The 21070-nt window shown below is 44.0% G+C and overlaps 1 protein-coding gene and 1 long non-coding RNA gene across 2 annotated transcripts in view; one reads left to right on the forward strand and one right to left on the reverse strand.

The window, feature by feature from the left end:
• Positions 1–8664, reverse strand: part of Krt23 (keratin 23) — a 16145-nt gene extending 7481 nt beyond the window's left edge. The window contains exons 1-3 of the mRNA XM_031353084.1: positions 8185–8664; positions 1885–1967; positions 877–1033 (exon numbers count right to left, since the gene is read on the reverse strand). Coding sequence (XP_031208944.1) covers positions 877–1033; positions 1885–1967; positions 8185–8571 — 627 coding nt within the window. The 5' untranslated portion in view covers positions 8572–8664. The remainder of the gene's footprint in view (positions 1–876; positions 1034–1884; positions 1968–8184) is intronic.
• A 655-nt stretch (positions 8665–9319) lies between these two features.
• Positions 9320–13265, forward strand: LOC116078111. The gene is made up of 3 exons (XR_004113428.1): positions 9320–9532; positions 11299–11420; positions 13055–13265. It is a non-coding gene; the product is annotated as an uncharacterized LOC116078111 (long non-coding RNA).
• The last annotated feature ends 7805 nt before the right edge of the window (positions 13266–21070 follow it).

Below are 21070 nucleotides of genomic sequence, written 5' to 3' on the forward strand. Positions count from 1 at the left end.
AGAGAGACAGAGAGAGACAGAGAGAGACAGAGAGAGACAGAGACACAGACAGAGACAGACAGATACAGACAGAGACAGACAGAGAGAGACTTTTACTGAATATTTACTGAATATAGATAGAGAAGTCTCCAGTCTGGCAATGCCAGCTGATCAGTGAGCCCCCGGGATCCCCACCCCTGCTTCCTCTAGTGCTGGGGCTGCCTGCTACCACACCAGAGGTTTTATGAGTGGGCTGGGGGTTTCAATTAATGTCCTTAGCTTCTGTAGCAAACATTTTCTTGACTAAGACTTCTTTCCAGTCTTATGCATTTCTTTCTGCATTTCTATCTGTGTAGTGTCCATGCACACTACATGTGCATAAATACATGTGTATGTATTTTTGAATGTTTGAATGCACATGTGTGTTCATGGGTATGGTGGCTCAAAGTTGATGTTAGATGTTTTCCTTATTGCTCTCTACTTTTTTTGTTTTCTTGAGGCAGGGTCCCTCGCTGAACCTGGAGCTCACTGACTTGATTGCTCTTGGCTAGCCAGCTTGCCCTGAGAATCTGGTCTCTGTCTCCCAAGTGCTGGAATAACCACACTTCCTTAGAGTGTCCTGATTCTTACAATATTATACTAACAAGGCTAGGTAACCAGCATGTGATAACATTATTAATTACTATTAAGCCAATCACTGCTAATTATGATTGTACTTGGTGGTTCTGTTTAACATTTTAGAAGATAACCTTTAAATTGGAAAAAAAAATAGATGTTTCTGTGGTTCCTTATGAGTAAGCCGGCACTCAGGCGGTGGTCAGTTCTGTTACTATGGGGTCACACTGGACTGAGAAGTTAGGAGCAGAGAGGGGTCCCAGGAGCCCAGGGCAGCCCCACCTGCTCATGGCGCTTCTTCATGAGGATGAGCTCTTTTCTCATTCCCTCCACTTCCTGTTCCAGGTCTGTCGTGACAATGGTCAGATCATCCAAGGTCTTTCGGAGGCCCTCAACTTCAATTTCCAAGTCTTTCTTTAAGGAGTGTTCATTTTCAAACCTTTGGTGAGAGAGGGGAAGGGGAACCTGTTGTTGGAAGGCCAAGGGCTTTCCCAGGGCTCACTTGGGTTTAGAGGGGATGCTCTTATTTTTGAGCGACTGGCTGATTCATACAGGACGTCTTTAGCACATCGATACATTGATACAGGACATATGTGGATGTATATGTATATATAGATATACACAGATATAGCACATTGTTTCATGCTATGCTCGTATGTGGTGGTGACTCCATTTTAAATTGATTACAGACTAGAACACATGCAGCCCGATGTCCATCACCTGGCTTTATTACCCATAAATACCTCACATATGTGTTTCATCTATATACATTTATGAAAAAATGCTTTTTTCTCTTTGTGGTTGTTGGTTATTTATTTATTTTTGAGATAAGAGCTTGTTATGCATCCCAGGCTGCTCTTGAACTCAATAAATACCCCAGGCTACTCTTAACCTCACAATCCTACTGCCTCTTTCTCCCAAAAGCTGAGATTACAAGTATACACCAATACACATTGCTCATTGCTGAAAATGGTCAAAGCCAATGATAGACATTATGACATTTTAACCCTAAATATCACAAAGTATATCTTTTTTTAAGGGAAAAAGATATTTTTTTTTCTAAATAGGTATAACAAAATTGCCATACCTGAAAAGGAAATTTCTTAATAACACCTAATTCTTGGTTCATATTCAAATCTTCACATACTATCATGTACACGTGTACCTGGGTTATTTAAATTGCACATGACTTTTGTTACTCCCTTCAATTATAAATCCAGCAAGATTTTGGTAACAGGTTATCGCAGGCCGAGCTTTGCCTCTGCAAAACTCTGTGAGGAAGGGACTTACTTCAGGTTGAAGTCATCCACTGCCATCCTGGCGTTGTCAATGAGCACAACAATGTGAGCATTGGCCATCTTACCGTCCACTATCTGTAAAATATGTTCAGAGAATTATTCCAGTTGGACAGATCCAGCCATGACAGCTGCATGTCTGCATCCAGGTTTCTTCCACCAGTGACTTTCAGCACAGACAGACTATTCTCCGTTTATAAAAAGGTTGTGTGCATGTGTGTACGTGTGCGTGTGTATGCACATGTGCACGTGTGTCTGCATGCATGACTTTAGTGTACCATATATGTATAGGAGCCACTGGAAATCAGATGGACACCTGAAGTGGATTCCAGGAACCAAACCCAAGTCCTCTGAGAGAGCAGTAAGTGCTCTTAACTGCTGAGCCATTTCTCCAGCCCCCAGACAACTTTCTCTTTATGCAGCAGAATGATGAGACTCAAATCATATGTGCTAGGTAGAAAACACAGTAAGACCATGTCTGCAGTTGTTTTCATAGTCTTTTTTTTAATATAAAACCCCTCTTTTCTTCATTATTATTGATATTACTATTATTATTATTATTATTATTATTATTATTATTTGAGACAGGGTTTCTCCGTGTAGCCCTGGCTGTCCTGGAACTCACTCTGTAGACCAGGCTGGCCTCAAACTCAGAAATCTGCCTGCCTCTGCCCCCCAAGTGCTGGGATTAAAGGCGTGTGCCTCCACTGCCCGGCGATATTACTATTATTATTTATGCCACTAAGTCCCATTAGTTTTGTCTTGCACTGGGGTGCAGTCAACTACCACTTGTCATTCCTCCTCCAAAAGAAAAATAACTCTCCCTCTTCCCAGGTCACCAGTCACCAGCAGCTCCTCAGCTAGGGGTAGGGCCTCACAAGCCTCCACCCAGGTCATATCGGAAGTTTTATCTGGCTTGATTTCATGCAGGTCCTGTGAAGGCGTCTTAGCTACTGGCTGTGCATTCATGTGTGTGCGTTTGTGTGTGCAGTAGCCATGTCACATCCTGAAGACAGCAGCATCTCACAGCACTCCTCCCCATCCTCTGGCTCTTGCATTCTATCTGCCTATGCTACTCTGCCTCAATGCCTTGGAGAGCAGAGCAGGTTGCTATAGACGATCCATGCATAGCTGGGTATGCACAGCCTATCTTTCTCAGCAAATCTCTGCTTTGGAGAGCAGGGCAGGTTGCTATAGACGATTCATGGATAGCTGGGCATGCATAGCCGCTCGTTCTCAGCAATTTGAACACTTTACAAATCTCTGCTAACTAGTACCCACCACTATAAGAACCTTCTCTTACCAAGGCTGAGAACAGCACAGATTTATGTAGAGCTTCAACAGGCTGGGGTTGATCAGGGGAGTGAAGCAGGGTGATGCCTTCTAACTGTCTAGCAATGAGAAGCGGGTTTGGGTAATGAGGTTTTTCTTTTTCAGAGATAGTGGTGTATGTGCTTGCTTACGTGTGTGCTTGCATGTATGTGTGTGTGTGTGTGTGTGTGTGTGTGTGTGTGTGTGTGTGTGTGTGTCTATGCAGATGCCCATGCATGTATTTCAGAAGGATGGAAGAGGACTTCAGGAGGAGGACCTCAGGAGGGAAACCTCAGGAGGAGGACCTCAGGAAAGGGACCTCAGGAGGAGGACCTTAGGAGGGGGACCTCAGGAGGAGGACCTCAAATGTCCTGCTCTATCACTTGCCTCCTTATTCCTTTGAGACAGGGTTTCTTACTGAAGCTGGAGTTAGGATGATGGCCAGCAGCTCCCAGCAACCCTCCCGTCTACCACTTCTCCCCACTAGTGCTGGGTTACAGGTGTATATGCTTATTCCTGGCTTTTGACATGAATATGGATATTCTAACTCAGGTCCTCATCCTTGTACAGCAATCGCTCTCACCCACTGAGCCATCTCCCCAGAGTCTGAGTCTTTTATTACAAGGTAAGATTTCCTAAAGTGCAGTTACTATCTTAGGCATATGTAATTCTTGCTAGTGACACATTCCCATTTCCAGCGTGAGAGCTAATTTGAAGTATACATCATATAGTCTTCATATAAAGAAATCATTATTATTGTTATTGTTATTATTACTACTATTATTATTTTTTTCTCAGAGAGGCTAGAACCACATACATATCCTTCAGGAAGATGCATTTGTAATATATTTGTGACGAGATTCCCTTGATCGCAGCTATGAAATCACAAACTCTGTGAATTCTTTACCATCCAGTGATGCTGCTTAAGAAGTTTCCACAGTATTAAAACTGTCAGCTAAAGATTCACTAGATACTTACCATAAGTTTTCTTTACATTAAAAAGTCTCGGAGGTGTTTGAGCAATTGGGTGTACAGGACATTGGGATTAGAGCAAGGACTCACATTTGATGTATACCACGATCTTTGGGAAAACGGAGTCACTTGCTCATTATATAAAGGTAGAGTAAGAAGTATGTACAGAGTATTGCTACAGGGTGCAACTGTTGTGTTTCTCTGGCCTGGCTTTCTTCCCAATCAGGCGGCATTGTTGGGCAGTCACTCAGCTCTTGTGCTTCCGTCCCAAACATATGTTCAGTGAGGGTTTTGTATTAGAAACAGGTGAACTCAGAGGTCCCTGCTTTTAAGCTTTAGCAATGCAGTTGGAGAGGCAGAACCTGTGGCATTTCCACTGTATTTGTACAGCTAATTCCTTTACTTAGAGAGGGTTTTTTTTTTTTCCTTAGGGTAAAGCTCTTCCTTAACACAAAGGCGCCTTTCAAAACTCTAGTCCTATTTAAAGCTTCCCCAATGACTTGGAATTTGGTCCTGTGAATGAACAATAGCAGCTTTCACAAGTGGGGGTGGGGTCGGGACATTGGGTCTAGACCTCAAAGAGCAGAGCAGGGGGTCACCCACTAGCTGGGTGAGGACATCAGAGACTCAGTTTCTTCATCCATGACAATAATAATGGTTACTGACCACTGGCACAGACCAATTGTATGAGTCAGAAGATAGTAAATGATATAATGTTGCAGGCATACTTGGCCTGCTACAGGCACTGTGAACGGTTCATTGAACTTTGCCCTGAAAGTGGAAACTGCAGGAATTATTTCCTTGCTTCTTGCCCACAGCATTGCTTTATGGCATTTTTTTTTTAAAACCAGCCTTCTCTCTTCTAAGTTTCTTACTCTTGGTACTATTTGCTCATGCAAAATAAAAGTAGCTCCACCCCCAAAGCGCGGGACTCTGTGGTGAGCCTCTCTTAGGCACTGAGTGACTGCATTCATCCATGCTACTAGGCTGACTGACAGCCCCCTCATGAGCAGCCTTGCAGTGCAAACACCAGAAACGGAGAAGTCAAAATGCCCTGTGACCTTATTTGGCTTTTGCAAGTTAAAGTGGTCACTTACCCATTGAGAAGCCCACACCAGGTTGTGTAATCCCACCCTCTCTCTCCACCACCATTCTACTGGTCCACGAGAGTGAGACCTTGGAGTGTACTTGGTACCTAGCACCTGTAGGGCTGGGGATGAAGGTCAGTTTGCAAGAGTGCTTGCCTAGCATGGGTTTGATACCCAACACTGCATAAGTGGAACACGATGGTATGTTTCATCAATTCCAGGACAGGAGAGGTGAAGGTAGGAGGATCCGAAAGTTATCCTTGGATACACAGTGAGCTCAACGCCAGTCTTGGTTATGTGAGACCATCTCTCTCTCCTATATGAATGTATGCATTTACATATTTATGTTTATGTACTTGATCGTTGTGTATGTGCGACATGTGAACATGGAAGGCTGCAAAGGACAGAGAGGCCATTGGACCACCAGGAATTGGAGTTACAGGTGTTTGTGAGTCACCTTTTAGAGTCTGGGAACTGAACTTAGGTCCTCTCCAGGAGCAGTAACCATGGAGCCATCTCTCCAGCAGCCACATCTCATACTTAAAACTTTTTCTCACTCTTTGGCTTTACTTAATATAATATTGTAGTGCAGTCAGTATTTCTGAGACATCCTTCCTAGTCATAAAAGGATGTGGATGGATTGAGAAACAAGATAGGAGGCATATGTTTTAAACCATATGATGTAATAATCACCTAGATTCTCCCCAAGGCCCTGAGTTCATTCTTTGAAAATCTAGTTGGTGCATTAGCAGAGTATCATTGCCGCAAGGTATGCAATCTCCTGCTCAGGAGCCGCAAATAGACAATTTGACTGTGCTCCCAAAAGTCAAATACCAAGAGTCACCAGGGAGTTCTAGAAACAATATTCCCTATTGCTATGTCCAATTTCTGTGTTTCAAAAGGTTTAGATTAATTTCTGAGCTACGTTTCTCACAGAGTAGCATTTAACACTGAAAAATGAGGTTAAAATGTTTACTTATTCAGAGTACTTCATCAGGACCAGGGAGAGGCCAGCCCCAGGTGACCGAGGAATCCCTTAGGACCTGGCAGAAGTCAGGAATGACACGAGTGACCTCTTTGACCTGAGAATCCAGAGCTCTGGCCCCATAGAGAGCGGGCTGGCTGTCCTTACTCACAGCTGAACCCATTCCTTAACCCCCACCCCCAATTCCACTCTAAAGAATCTAGAAAAACAGGTATAAGAAGTATCCAGTTTCAGTCCCTTGGTCTAGAAGTTGGGGATAAAAATATTTGCTTCCCATATTTGTGAGAATTGAATGTTGTGAGCTGTGTGTGGTGTGGCCTGTTCTGTCAACCTGCTGCATGATGCTTGGGGCTCACACATGCATTTGATCTTTGCATGAGGCTGTTGAGTGGGTACCATGCTGGGGTGGAAGTCGGATCATTTGAAACAGACTTGAGGGGAAGTCCCACCCCACCTTTTGCTGCTGGCCTGGGGGTTATTTCACAGTTTTGAACTTTAGTTTCCTAACAGGGTTGTGAGAATTACTTCAGATAATGTAGATCAGTCCCACTGTGACAGAAAGCACTTTGCACAGATTTAACACCCTCCACACTGCTCCCCGAATACAGGAAGTGTTCAATAATTGTTTCCTCTCCTTTCTTTCCTCTCCCAACTTCTCTCTCCCGTTGGACTGGCTGCTGTTGGAACAGGTGTAATCTGGTATTTCTTTTGGGAGTCATGCTCCCGGCTCTCCATCTGCAGACATCATCTTTTCCCTCCATTCTAAAACCAAAGCAACTTCATGAAACGAAAAAAACAGTGTGAGGATGTTGAGTCACCTTGTTTTCTTCACAGAGACGACCGCGCACTCTGTAGTTAAGGCAATTACGCACTTGGTTATTAGGCCGATTATTCAATAATTAGGGGTCATTACAAGGACAGATTTATATTATCTTGATTGGTCCTTCCTACATTCAAGCAAAGATGGCTGACCATTGTGAAATAATATGGTATTAATATTGGAAGCCTGCGATGGTCTTTCCGGGCGTGGGGGTGGGGGGTTAAATCATGCTTCCACAGGGATTTTTCTGGAACTCCTCTTCACAAAGGGAAGGTTTATAGCTTTAAGAACACAACTAACTGTGAGATGACTGTCTCCCTTCTACTTGTATCCAGGCACCCCAGAAAGTAGGAGTTGAGCATTTTAGGCGTTTGGTTGGAAGCATACCTCTGTAGGCTAGCCCATCTCTCCAATTTTTAAATGTCCAATTTTATCATTCCCTGCCCCCCAAGCCCCAAGAAATATGCCTTTCTCAGAAGTGTGAGCCACTTTATCTCCTAGTAGCTTCTAGAAAAGTGGCCAGGGATGTTATCACAATATATCTGCTGGTGGAGTATGATTGTTTTTTTCGCATGACCTACACAGTAGTATAACTCAGCCTTTTGTTGATAGAGAGTCGCACTGTCGCCAGGACTCTGAGGTGGAGCAGAACTGATCTGATCTGCAAGCAAATTCTCTCCCGGGCCTCGTGTACCGAGGGTGCACCCTGCATAGCAGCCTTATCATTTCTGGGATGTTGTTGGATCTTACGTGATGCCTGCACAGTGATGGGTTGCCTGACACTCCTAAGGCTCATCACATACTTGTTTTTCTTTTTCCCCATGTTTTAAAGTGTGTAGAAAACCAGGCAGTTTTGCTGTTTAAAAGATAGTCCATATAACTCTGAAATGTTTGCTGTCTGGTTTCTACATCATTTGTAGAGAGGAAATTAACTCTACAAACAGATTTCCCTGCATCCATACTTAAGGTATGGCAGGAAGAGTTAGGTGAGCAGTACTTGAGCGGAGTTCTTTTGCTATTTGCCATGGGAATTGTCACATGCACCGTCTAGCTCCCCCTCCCCTATCTACCCTGGGTATGACAGTACCATGGTGAGCTGCAGGGTTCTCAGTGTCTTACCTGCTCCTGCAGGTGGCTGATGTTTTCCTCATATTGGGAATAATCCTTTCTGTGGCTGGGTTCTCTCTCCTGATGCCACCGAAGGATGCGGCTTTCCAGCTTCGAGTTGGCCTCCTCCAGAGCCCTCACCTTCTCCAGGTAAGTGGCCAGGCGATCATTGAGGTTCTGCATGGTGACCTTGCCATTGCCACCTAGCAGGGGACTGCTTCTTCCAGACCCCCATGACCCTCCAGGAGGTGGGCAGCCTGGCGTGGTGAAGGAAAGGGAGATGCGGACACCCCCTGCGCCTCCATGGACGCTCGGGGTTCTATGGCAGCTCCCACGCTGCCCCCAGGTGCTTCCGAGGCTGTGGGCAGAGGCTGAGTTAAAGCTGTGGCTGGAGTTCATGGTCCCATCTGTGTATGGAGCAGGGCTATCTCAGCTCTCTGACACTCACAGGACTGAGCTGCTTCTGACTGCCTGGGATGGTTTTATGCCCTTTGCTGTGGGAGTTTCCTTCTCTGACAACTGTACCGACAAGATCCTATCATTGTGCAATGTGTGTTTCCTCTTGGTCAATCCCAAGGTGCCCCTGGGCCAACACACTCTGCTGTTGTTGTTTAGAACCACATGAACATGCCGGTTACCGCCTCTCTCCCAGTGGTAACTCAGAGGCGTGGCCCAGACCATCAGGTGGGTAGCAAGTCATCTCAGATGTCTTTTTAATCTTGCAGTGGAAAATTTCCAATCTACATTCACCCAGAAAAGGTCAGATTAAAGTCCACAGTAAGACTGTTTGGTGTGGTATAGATTTTCTTTTAAAAAACCAACCATTAATCACACACACACACACACACACACACACACACACACACACACACAGTGCTCCAGATAAACCCTCTTACACCAGGGTAAGAAAGACTTACAAGGTTAGAGCCAGAACAAACCAGAATCTCAGGTCCTGGAAGAAATCTGCTCCCGTGCAGAAGGAAACAGAGAGGGCTCTGAATATCTGATTCCTTTGTGTCTGCTGCCGTTTGATGGAAAGTAATTTCAAAGGAATCGCTCTTCAGAACAAACCCTCAATTACAGTCATAATTAATTAATGAATGACCGGCCTTCCGCTTCCAGGATGCCTTTCATCCCAGCACACCTCAAAACCAAACAAGCCAGCCTGTGCCTGGGATGTCCCTGGGCTCCAGGGAGGAAAAGACAGCTTTGTTATTTGACCAGCAGCCCTGGGCAGTCTCTGGTTTTTGGTTGAGTCCCGGACCATTGGCTTGTATGCGACCTACATCAAGGACTACAAAAACAGGAAGCCTGTTGTGGTGGTCTGACATGCCTCGGTGCATCTTAACTTTCTGCCAAGGTAAAGATTGGGAGTGAATAATGATGTAGTTTGGGGCGAGGGCTCTGTGCTGGTTACTGGTGTCTCTACTAAAAGAGGACATAGAGATAAACTGTCAGGGTCTATGGAGATAGTTCAGAGGGACAGGGCCCTTGTTGTGCCAGCCAGAGGACCAGGGATTAACTCTCCAGAGTCTATGTGTGGTGTTGCTATTCCACCTTACCGTTGGTGGTGTGAGTGCAGAGACAGGAGGATCTCTGGGGCTTGGAGCCCACCAATGCAGCTCCTGGTTTAAGGAGAGACTCTATCTCAGTGGAATAAGGTGGGAAGGGACAGAGGAGGACACCCAGTGTCCTTCACTGCCTTTTGATGTGCCCCTCCTCCCCTTAGCCCCCATGCACACAGATGTGAGCCATGCATACACAGGAGACAAAAAAATAAAATGTCAGTTGTCAGAAGAGATTTTGGTGTTATTCTTCAATGTTACCAACTGCACAGATCAGGGAAAATGAGGCCTGTAGGGGACGTGGGGAGAATGAACTGAGTTAGGGAGGTCAAAGAGTGGATTCTCCCTGCCACACAGTGCTGCTGTCAGTCATGAAGAGGTCCTGTATAGCTCTTCTTCCATAATGGTAATGAGTCTTCTCAGCCGCTGAGACGTTGTTTAAACCTTATAACAATTATTGGCTGTTTCCAAGTATAAGTTATTGTCATCGTTGTGTGTATGTGTGTCTCTCTCTGTGTGTCTCTCTCTGTGTGTGTCTCTGTGTGTGTATGTGTATATATATATGTGTGTATGTGCAGGATACTGAGAATGGAGCCTATAACCAGGGGTAGGCAAACACTTTCCTACTGACGTCCACCCCAGTCCAATGCCTGGTTATAATATGCTTTGCAGACAGAGAACCAGAGGTTCACAGAGCTGTGTGGTTCGGGGCTATTTGCATGTGTACTGTCCTTGAGTACAAGACTTTGTCTCTTCCTTGGAAAGATGGGTTCAAAGGTTGCTTCCTTCAATAATCATTTTCTGAATTCTCTGGAATGAATTTGGTGCCCTGCTGGGAGGAAATGACCTCATCTAGATCCAAGGTCTTCCTACAGAATGGGCCACTTGGTATCTCTGCTCTGCCACAGAGGACAGAACAGCCACAGGGTCCAGGTGCTTCCTGTGCTTAGTGAGATCCATTCTTACTCTTTCCATCCTTGGGGCAGAGTCTCGTGTAGCTGGGGCTGACCTTAAACTTGCTGTGTAGCCGTGGAGGGCCTTGAACATATGATTTTGCTGTTTCTATCCCTTGAGTGTTATAGACACGTGCCTAATGTTCTTTATGTAGTGCTTGGAGTCAGTCTCAGAGTGTTTTACACAGTAAGCAAGACCTCCACCAGCCAAGCCTAGTCAGGCCATCTCACGACTGATTACACCACCCAGCGCATTGTTCCATGCCTCTGAGACTAAAGCCTTCTGGGATCGAGGGTTGAATTCTTCCCCCTTCTAAGTAGCACTGTTTGCTCAGAGCACTGCAACACTGAAATGTTTTCATATATGATGTTGTTTCATAAACTCGGGATTGACGTTTTCTAGAGTTAGAATTTTAACTCAGGCCCTTCGGTACCATCTCCTCCTCTCCCTGTGAGCAGTATAAGCTCAAGTAAGAGAAAGCCAATCCAATTATAGCCCATCCCGAATATAAATAAAACCTTTGAAGCACAACAGACCTGCTCCTTCTGCCCCTGCCTCAAAAACTGAACAAAGAATGACCTTGGATTTTCCTTATTTCTTACAACAGGAGCTTGGGACCACTTAGGCCCCCAATGAGAAAAGAAGAAAAAAGTGCTTTGCTTCAGTGTCTCTTCCAAAATTCACACTGGAATTTAATCTGTAGTGTAAAGTATGCAGAGGAGGCACCAGGTGAGATCTCTATGGCTCTGCCTTCACAGATGGGTCTATCTATGTATTACTGGGTTGGTTGGTTAGCAGGTTATCTTGAGAGTGAATCTCTTCTAAACTGCAGTCTGGCTCCATCTCGGTCCCCCTTACCACATGCTAACCTGTCCTGCAGCAGGGTTCTTCAGAGTCCCCTCAGGCGAGACAACCCTCACCAAATATGACACGACACCTGAGCCTTGAACTCCACGGGCTCTAGAATTATAAGAAATTAACCTCCAGGCTATTTTGTTAGACTACCAGAAAAAAGGCAAGGGAGATAGAGAGAAGCAGTTAAACTAGTGAAAGTGTTGTCATTTGAATCCAAAATGTCCCTCAAAGGCTCAAGTGTTGAATATTCCCAAGTGGTATTGATGTTCTGGAAGTCTGGGAGGCCTTTAGATAGTGGGCATAGCTGATGGGGAGAGGCTGCCACCATGAGAAGGCACTGGAAGGAAGGTTACACCTCACAGTAACCTCCCGGATTTTGGCCTTGCCTTCTCCACTTCTTGATCTCCCACTGCGTCTCTGCCATACATTCTCGATGCCATGAATTTCATTACACTTTTCCCACCACGATGGAACTGAGACTGTCTGGCATCATGAGCCAAAATGAACTTTTTTTCCTTCTTATATTGCTTTTGTGAGGTCCTTGGTCACATAGATGATGGAATCCCTGACTCAGCAAGCGAGTAAACTACAGACTGACTAGTGGGAAGTCATGTTCTGACGTACACACAAAGCTCTTTGTCACTGGCTTTTGACTAAGGTTTGTGGTAGTCTCTGCATTCTGTTGACATGCACCCAGCCTCCGGAAGGAGGAAAATACAAACCTTGCCTCCGGTGAGTACAAGGTCCAGGCTGCACCCCTAAATTCTTTCACAAGAATATGAATGGAATTGATCCATCCCCAGTCACTCCAGGTGTGTCTGAGAAGCTGTGGCTTAACTGGCCCATATATTTGGCTCCTGTCTCATTTTACATCTATATGTGTGGGTTTTGATTCATAAGAAGTAACCTCAAACAAAATGTTGTTTGGTTTTGTTTTGTTTGTTTTTTTCTTTTTTTTGTATTGCTTAGCTGGAACAGGGTGGGGAGATTCGATGGTGTAAACTGAGAGGCCTGGGGAGAAGCAGTCTCTTGTAGTCTACTGTAGAGCAAATTTCCTTGTACCGTCCGTCTATGGAGAACCTATTGGATTTTAAAAGAAATGATGCATTTGGTTTTGGGTGCACGAAAAATGATGTGCACTCACTCCAAAAATTCAGTTAGCATGTGAAAGTACAAGACGAGATTAGAAACACTCTGATTTCACGCCACAGAGGCAACCCATGGTAAAGCCCAATCAATCGCTTTCAGACACTCTCTAGCAAGGTCATTTTGAAAAACAGGGATAACTAGAGTGATTTTGGAAAGATGACATTTCTGTACAGATGACAGAACTCTGGACAAAATTCCTATGCCATTATCCTTGGGTTGGAAGGGTTACATAGAAAATATAACATGTACACAAGTAATCATGAAAATCTTAGTAACCATGGTGATGGTGATACCACATTGGAGACTGTGCTCACTTTGAACGGGGGCCAAATGAAACTGATTTTCTTCTGTTTGTCTAGGTCAAAGGAGACAACAGGAAGGAGTGAGGCATTTAGCGTGGTATCTCACACTCCGGCTGGTGGAGTTGCTTCCGAATAGTTTAGGTCTACAGTGATGGGTGGACAAGGAAGAAACCAAACCAAACCAAAGCCCATGAAGGAGCAGACATGATTCAAGATCACAGAAGGAAGTTTTATGAAAGCATAAGTATAAAAATAACCAAGGTGGAAACTTTTTTTAAATTTGAGTTTTTGAGTGTATGTGTGTGATATGTATGCGTGTATATATGCATGTCTTGCATGTTTGTGCATGTGAAGGCCAGAGGTTTGCCTCAGGTTGGTCTCCTTGATCACTTTCCACCTTATATTGAGGCAGAGTACACTGTTAACCAATAGATCCCTGATTTGGCTGGTCTACCTAGATGGTTTGCCTTAGCGATCTCTTGCCTCTGCTTCCCCAGTGCTGGGATAAGACAGGCTTGTCAGACCCCCTTGCCTTTTACACGGGTGCTGGGGATTGAACTTAGGTCTTCATGCAAGGGCTTTATCCACTGAACCATTTCTCCAGCACAATAATTGTATCTTCAAAAGCAAGAAATAATTTGATACTTATTTATAGGACATTGATATTCATAGGTTACAGAGGTGGACAGGGCCTGACATGTAAGTACCAAGAAATGGCATCTGGGATTTTAAGAGAAGAAATAAGAAATGCGAAGAGGCAGAGACACGAGAATTGAGGAAGAGAACGTAAATCGTAACGCAGTGGGATCACATGCACAGACTCCAGATCAGCAAGCATTAAGGCCCACGTATGTGTTCTAGGCAATGTAGACACATGAATACATGACTGAAAGGCACGTTTGCTGCACATGCCCCGTGGCAAACCATGGCTCTGTTATCCCACCACTTAACTCTTGAAATGCTTAAGGACCAAGGCACTGCCTGACTCAGCTTTCATTCCCCAATATTTCAACACGTGGCAGGAATGATTGCTGAAGCTGGTATCGAGAAGGCTCCAAAGCAGAAGTGAAATAAGTGGAGGAGCCTTTGTGAGACAAAATGAGCAGAAAAGGAAGCCGGTTACAGGCAAGAGAGGTTAAAAATGTGCACACTCTCTGACAGCCTGGTGAGAGCGCGCCCGAGCCTGAGACACAGCTGGGAAGGGCTAGGACGATCCCTGTTCAGAAAGAAGAGCTAGAAACATAATCCTGCCTAACCTCCCCAAATTTTGAATTAGAGGAGGTCTTAAACACACAATCGTCTGACCAATGTAGTTCTTGTAAGCTGGCAAATAGATCTGATGGCTTTAGCAGGTTTAGGTTTCACTTTTTTGGCAAGAATACCTCACAGAGAGTGCTGGGTATTTCCTGTTGTCCGCAGGGGGACAAAACACCTACTTCAGTTCCTATAGTTTCTTGTTCATTTGGGGAAAAAAAAAACCCAGGTGAAAAAAATTAATTTAGTACTTTCATGTTAAGCTGAGATTTTTTTTTTAAACTCAGGACTTGGCAGATTGACTATAAAAACAATCTTGAAAACTGTATGTAATTTTCTTCCCATCTTCCCACTCCTCTTCCCCAAGGGGATTGAGTGTTCACTTACTTCTTTTTCTCCCTCTTTATTTATTTGAAACAAGGTCTCACTGTGTAACCCAGGCTGTCCTTGAACTCAGAAGTCCTCCTTTCTCAGAGTTCCAGGGACTGGGATCCCAGCATGAGCAGGAAAAGATGCCTCTGAGAGGTTAGTGCCCACAGATGTAAAGCTGTTAGTTTTCTCCGAATGCTGTCCTTTTTCTGGATGTAAATACTGAGGCTTTTAGGAACTCCATGTTTTATAGGAATACACAACTGAGCCACCCATCCACAGTTCATCTCCTCATTTTACAGCCAAATGAACTATAACCAAAGGAGAGGAAAGAGCACTATTGGAGGAAAGTTTCCAGAAGGGCAAGGATGCTAGCTTTTAAGTCACAACTAGATCCCTCCTTCCCATATATTTTTTTCATTCTAGTTTAGCGTTCCCCAGCGATCTGGCCTGTCACATAAGGGTCTGGTTCTACCTGTTCAGCTCTTCATAACTTAAGATTCCAGTATTCATGAGGACACAGCAATTTAGTGTTGCCACTCGCACAAAAAGCCACTTTTTCTTGGTTGTCAAGGTCTTGTTACCTCATGGTGGCTCTGTCACCATCCTCTGGCCCATATGTCAGTTATTCCATACATGGATCTATGTCAAGGAGGGGTCTGGTCTATCAGATGATACTAAGAACTGCACGTTGTTCCTTTGCCATTTTTATCCATATAAGAAGGCCTAGCTCACCCTTCTCCTTTTTGGATGACACCAAACCTTTCTGAGACGTTAGACAAAGGTTGCAGCTGTGTGAATTCTTTGAGAGGAGTGCCGGGATGCCATGCTGTAAGCCTGGCTTTAGAAACATTGAGTCCTTTGCGCTACTTTGACATAGCGCCAGGTCTATTGAGGTGATTGTGTTCATAGCAGGTGACGTAAGAACAATGGATGTCCACCAGTGGGTGGGGTGTGATTTCACTCTTCTCTTTTCTCTTTATTAGCACCTTAATCCAGCAAGTATGGCAGCTAGTCACCCTAATCTCTTCTACAAAGGCTGCTGCCATTAATAATCCTTGAGCTTCAACATTTATTGGATGTTACTTTCTTTTCCTATTGCCACATAAGGAGACATTCTGAGCATCCCTGGTGCTGGTTGGCTGAGGCATGACCTCATGCAATAGGCCTAAAATCTTGCTTTCATAGGTTTTTACCTTTAGCCCAGAAGTTCTTGTCGTGACAAGGCCAGTGAGAGCTGGGGAGAGTTTCTGCTTGTCTCCACATACCAGAATCCATCCCTAGTTGATAGTCTGGGGACCTGAAATACAACCATTTATTTGGTTGACTCTACAAAACTCTTCTTTCTTCTTCTTCTTCTTCTTCTTCTTCTTCTTCTTCTTCTTCTTCTTCTTCTTCTTCTTCTTCTTCTTCTTCTTCTCCTTCTCCTTCTCCTTCCTCTTCTTCTTCCTCTTCTTCTTCTCCTTTTCTTCCTCCTCCTTGTCTTCCTCCTCCCCCCTCTTCTTCCTCTTCCTCTCCCTCTCCTTATTCTTCTTTCTTTCATCCTTAAAAAATTATTTATGTATATGGGTATTTTGCCTACAGCCTGCTGCTTCTTCCTTCTTCCTCTTTTCTCATCTTCCTTCCATCCTTAAATTTTTATTTATTATTTTTTATATGTATGGGTATTTTGCCTGCATATATGTCTGTGTACTATGTGAATGCAGTGTCCCCAGAGGCCAGAAACAGGAGTTGGATTCCCTGGGACTGGAGTTACAGCTGGTTGTTAGCCACTTAAACTTCTCATCTTTAAAAAAAAAGGATTCATTCACTCGTTCATTCATTCATCACTTATTCATTCATCCTACAAACCTGTGATGAGTTACTAGAGCAGAGAGAACAGAGTGAGACAAATCCAGGACTGCCTCTCGATGCTGCCTCTTGAGATCTTTGTGTTCACTGTAACTAACAGAAGACCGACAGACACCCACAGTGGGTGATCCCAGCTCTCCCAGCTCTGTGATGTGTTCTGCTCTTCAGCCTCAGAGTCATGGAAAATCCTGGACCTCTTGGAATGTGAATAAGAGCAGGAGTAAGCACGTGGGGACAGTAAGAAGGATGTTTGGTGATCAGCTTGTAACTTTTGGTAGCAAAATGGTTTAGTGGAACCTGCAGAGATGGTAGGGTGGCATCATAGTCTCAATCACTTCTCTGCTATGACGAAGAAGACATTAAAGTGAAATTCAATATACGGCTTTTACAGTGCTTAGATTGTGCATGCTGAGTTGTCTAGCCAGCAGTGTGCAAAAAGTACACTCATTCTATTAGCTGGAACATACGGTTTGATACATGTGCCAGTCAGTATGCCTTTAGATGGGAGTACCCAGTTAGTCCACTAAAGCATTCTTTTGTTTTATAGAACCAGGGACTTATTTTTTTTTACTAGATGAAAGAATTAAAACAGTGATAAGAAAAGCATTGCTTCAGGTTGTCTTTTGAGAGGGTGGTGAAGGGACCAGAGCCTGCTTGACCACATGGCTGCAGGCTTTGTACTTCATCCCTGATTGTGAAGGACACACACACACACACACACACACACACACACACACACACACACGAACATATAACATACATAAATCACACACACAGAAAAGAGAAAGTGGATGGAAATATAGGCTTTTATTTTTCTTAATCAACACATAATACAGTGCATATTGTGGGATACTGTGCAACATTAATATACCCATGTGCCCTGAGTGATGACTAAAGAGAGCCAGAATTCCCACCTCTTTGTTCATCCTTTCTTTTTGGAAACTCCAGGCTGTTGTCTTTCCATTTTCCTCAGATATATATTATTTTATCTGACCTGGGTCTTTCTATGCAGATTCATTTCCAGGTGTCAGACAGCCTTGTCATCTGAGCAGCTGTGGTCCCTCTGCATTGCTGATTATAAACTGTCAATCATTGGTTCCAGGTGTCAGACAGCCTTGTCATCTGAGCAGCTGTGGTCCCTCTGTGTTGCTGATTATAAACTCTCAACCGCAGCTCGACCTTTGAGCTTACTTTTTCCTTCTTCGTTCTTTCTTTAGCTTTGGAATGTTTCCTTTTCTGCTGCTTTAGTTTCATTCCAGCCTCCCCCTGCCCCTTTAAAAAATATCACCTTGTTGTAATACAGACAAGTAGATGGGATTATGCCTAGGATTTTTTTTTTTTTTTTTTTTTTTTTTTAGTATATAATAGAGTTTATTCAGAGCATGGGGAGGGGAGTTGAGAGGATAGTAGAGGGAGATAAAGGCAGAGAGAGAAGAAAAGTAGAGGAGTAGAGGCCGGCCATGAGCACGTGGAGAGAGGGGGGAAGGGAATAGGGGAAAGAGCGAGAGAGCAAGAGAGCAAGGAGGAGCAAGAGCATGCCTGGGATTTACAGTTCTTATTCTGTTGTTAAGCAACCTGGCCACCTTGGCCTCTCTGGTCTCAATGGGACCACCAATGACAGTCATGGTCATTTACAGGGTTGTTGGGGGGAATGGATGAATTAATGCACAGAGAGGTGCTTTGTAATATGTCTGGTGTGTGTGTGTGTGTGTGTGTGTGTGTGTGTACACATGACTTCATCGCTGTGTATATCAGTATACAGGAATTTGCATCTTGGTATTTTAGAGTTCATATTTGGGGTTTCTTTTTCTCCTCCCACACTTTCCTCAGTGTGTATGTGTGTGTGTGTGTGTGTGTGTGTGTGTGTGTGTGAAACAAGTACACACATGAGCTTTGTAGTTTGCTGTGCACAAATTCAAGCAGATGATGAAGGTAGTGTTGTAGTTGATGGCGATTCTAAATACCCCAGTCTTAGCCTGTAGTCATGACCTCACAGAGCGGAACAGCAAGGAAACCAGTGGGTTGTCAGAAAGTCATGAGGGCTGGATTAAAAATTCTAGTGTAAAGTCATTCCTCTGTCTCCAATGAATTCAAAGAGAAGCATTAGCTTTCAGGTTTACAGTCTATAAACACAGACATGTGACGATCCATCCAGATGCAGATGGATGTTCTGGTGACCAGCCTTTCCTGATTCTGCCACCTGAACTCCAGCCCCTCTCTGATCAGTTTCCACAGCTTTGAACTGAACCGAACTGACAGCCCTCATGTGGGAAGTCAAACTGGGCAATATACACAGCACTGTTCATAAGAAGTGCACACAGTAATACTATTGAAACACATATATGGCTAGGCGTGGAGGCACACACCTTTAATCCCAGCACTTGGGAGTGAGAAGCAGGTGCATCTCTGTGAGTTTGAGGCTAGACGGGTCTACTTACTGAGCTTCAGACAAGCTAGGGCTGCATAGTAAGACCTAGGTCAGGTAACATATAATCTGAAGAAAATGGAAAGACAACAGCTTGGAGTTTCCAAAAAGAAAGGAGCTACAATGTGGTGGGGTTTCTAGTCATCACATATGGCACACAGGTGTTGAAATGTTGCACAGCATCCCACAACATGTGATTGATTATGTATTGATTAAGAAGGCAAAGCCTATAGCTTCACTCCACTTTCTCTTTTTTATGTGTTTGTGTGATGTATGGATATCACATGTTCATGGGCATGTGTGTGTGTGTGTGTGTGTGCATGTGGAGGCCAGTGTAAAAAATAAATCAAAATTTCCTCCCAATCTGCACCCAGCATGATGACTCTGAGACTAATTAATTATCAATAAATGCCTTAGCCATAAACTTCAGCTTATTCCCTGACTAGCTCATAATTTTTCTAATCCATTCAAAATATTCTATGTCTTCCACATGGTTAGTAGTCACCTCTTCTCAGCTTCATGCATCCAAGTCCAATTCCGGGTGAATCTCCTCTTTATTCTATCCTGAATTTAGCTACCTGCTGGTTTATGTCTGTCTCAGTGTTCTTGGGCAAATTTCTTGAGCCCTTCATTATTTCCCAGAATCCGCTCTCTTCCTGCCAGTGTCCCATGTCCTATTTTCTGCCTCAGCTTGTTGGCCACAGGCTTTTTTATTGACAGGTGATGGTTATAAGAGCTGCTCTCTACAGGCTGGAGGCTCATGGTGAATGTCTTCCTCTGTAATACTTCACCTTAGTTTTCTGAGACAAGGTCTCCCACTGAATCTGGAGCTCACACTCCAGCTTCAGGGATCTGTCTGCCTGTCTCCTCACTGCCCACATCACTGGGATTACAGATGCGTGTTTGACTTTCACAGGGGTGCTAGTGGTCCAAACTCACATCCTCATGTTTATACGGCAAGCGTTTTATTGACTGGGTTATCTCTCCATCCTCCTGTGTTCTGCTTTGAATATCATTTGCTGGGAAAAAAATATTTTCATAGTATGTTTTAAATGTAGAGAATTCATTTCAATGACTTCAGTGCCTTTTGAGTTCTCTCTCTCTCTCTCCTACCTCCTGATGTAGATATATTAGACATAGCTCCCAACTTGTTTATTTTGCTATATTTTATTCTCACCCTTACTGACTTGCCTGTTCAGAATTATATTTGTACTTTGGGATAAGTACATCTTGCTACTTTGAAAAGCTACCAGAACATTCTATATGTTATGCTGTGTTACAAGAACTAGGGCTTAGGGCAGGGTGGTGTGCAATAAACCAGTCTTACTGCTCTTCCTTAGGGACTTGGATTTTCCATGCCTTTTGAGCAAGTGACAGCCATTCCCACATTCCTCTGTTAGGATCTACAGTTTCCTTCTAATCTCCAGTCTCTGTTGCTCTCAAATGGTTATGACCTTTTCTTTTATTTCTCTCCAAGAATTGTAAGAGATCAGGGGATAACAGCCAAGACTGACCTTGGGATAAACTCCATTCAGCTAATTGTACCTTTTATTTTGCCCCAAGATTATTTACCAGTCCACTAGATAGTTAGTATTATGAAGTCAATTTTGTGACCTAAAAGGAAGGGGCAGATCTTGCCCAATGCTTGGAAGTGCACAGCTGGGAGACCCACAGTCTTGGGACTGAATTTTTGTTTGGCCACTATGTGAATGACTCTGGTGAGTTAGGAGCCACTACTGCCTCTTTGTCTGTAAAATGAGAAGTTGTTAACACACACACACACACACACACACACACACACACACTGAGAACACTTAGCCTTTTGTCACATTGTAAATGCTCAATAAATGTTAATTGTTGTTGTTGTTGCTATAAAAAGATGATCTCTAAAGGCTATGGAATATGTTTACACCTGCAAACTATTAGTTATGATGTGACCTTAAACACGTTTTATCCTTGTATTAGCTGTGTTCCCTGAGGCTTGAAGGACTGCACGGAAACTTGATTGGTCAGAGGGTTCAAGCACTCATGTCTTCATCACTATACATACAAGTGTTCAGTTTGTGTGCTGGTGTTTTAGATAACAATGGGGTCGCAGCTTCCCTTCCCTTCCCTTCCCTTCCCTTCCCTTCCCTTCCCCCCTTCCCCTCCCCTCCCCTTCCCTTCCCTCCCCT

The sequence above is a fragment of the Mastomys coucha genome, unplaced genomic scaffold (genome assembly GCF_008632895.1).
Source record: "Mastomys coucha isolate ucsf_1 unplaced genomic scaffold, UCSF_Mcou_1 pScaffold5, whole genome shotgun sequence".
NCBI classification, from domain to species: domain Eukaryota; kingdom Metazoa; phylum Chordata; class Mammalia; order Rodentia; family Muridae; genus Mastomys; species Mastomys coucha.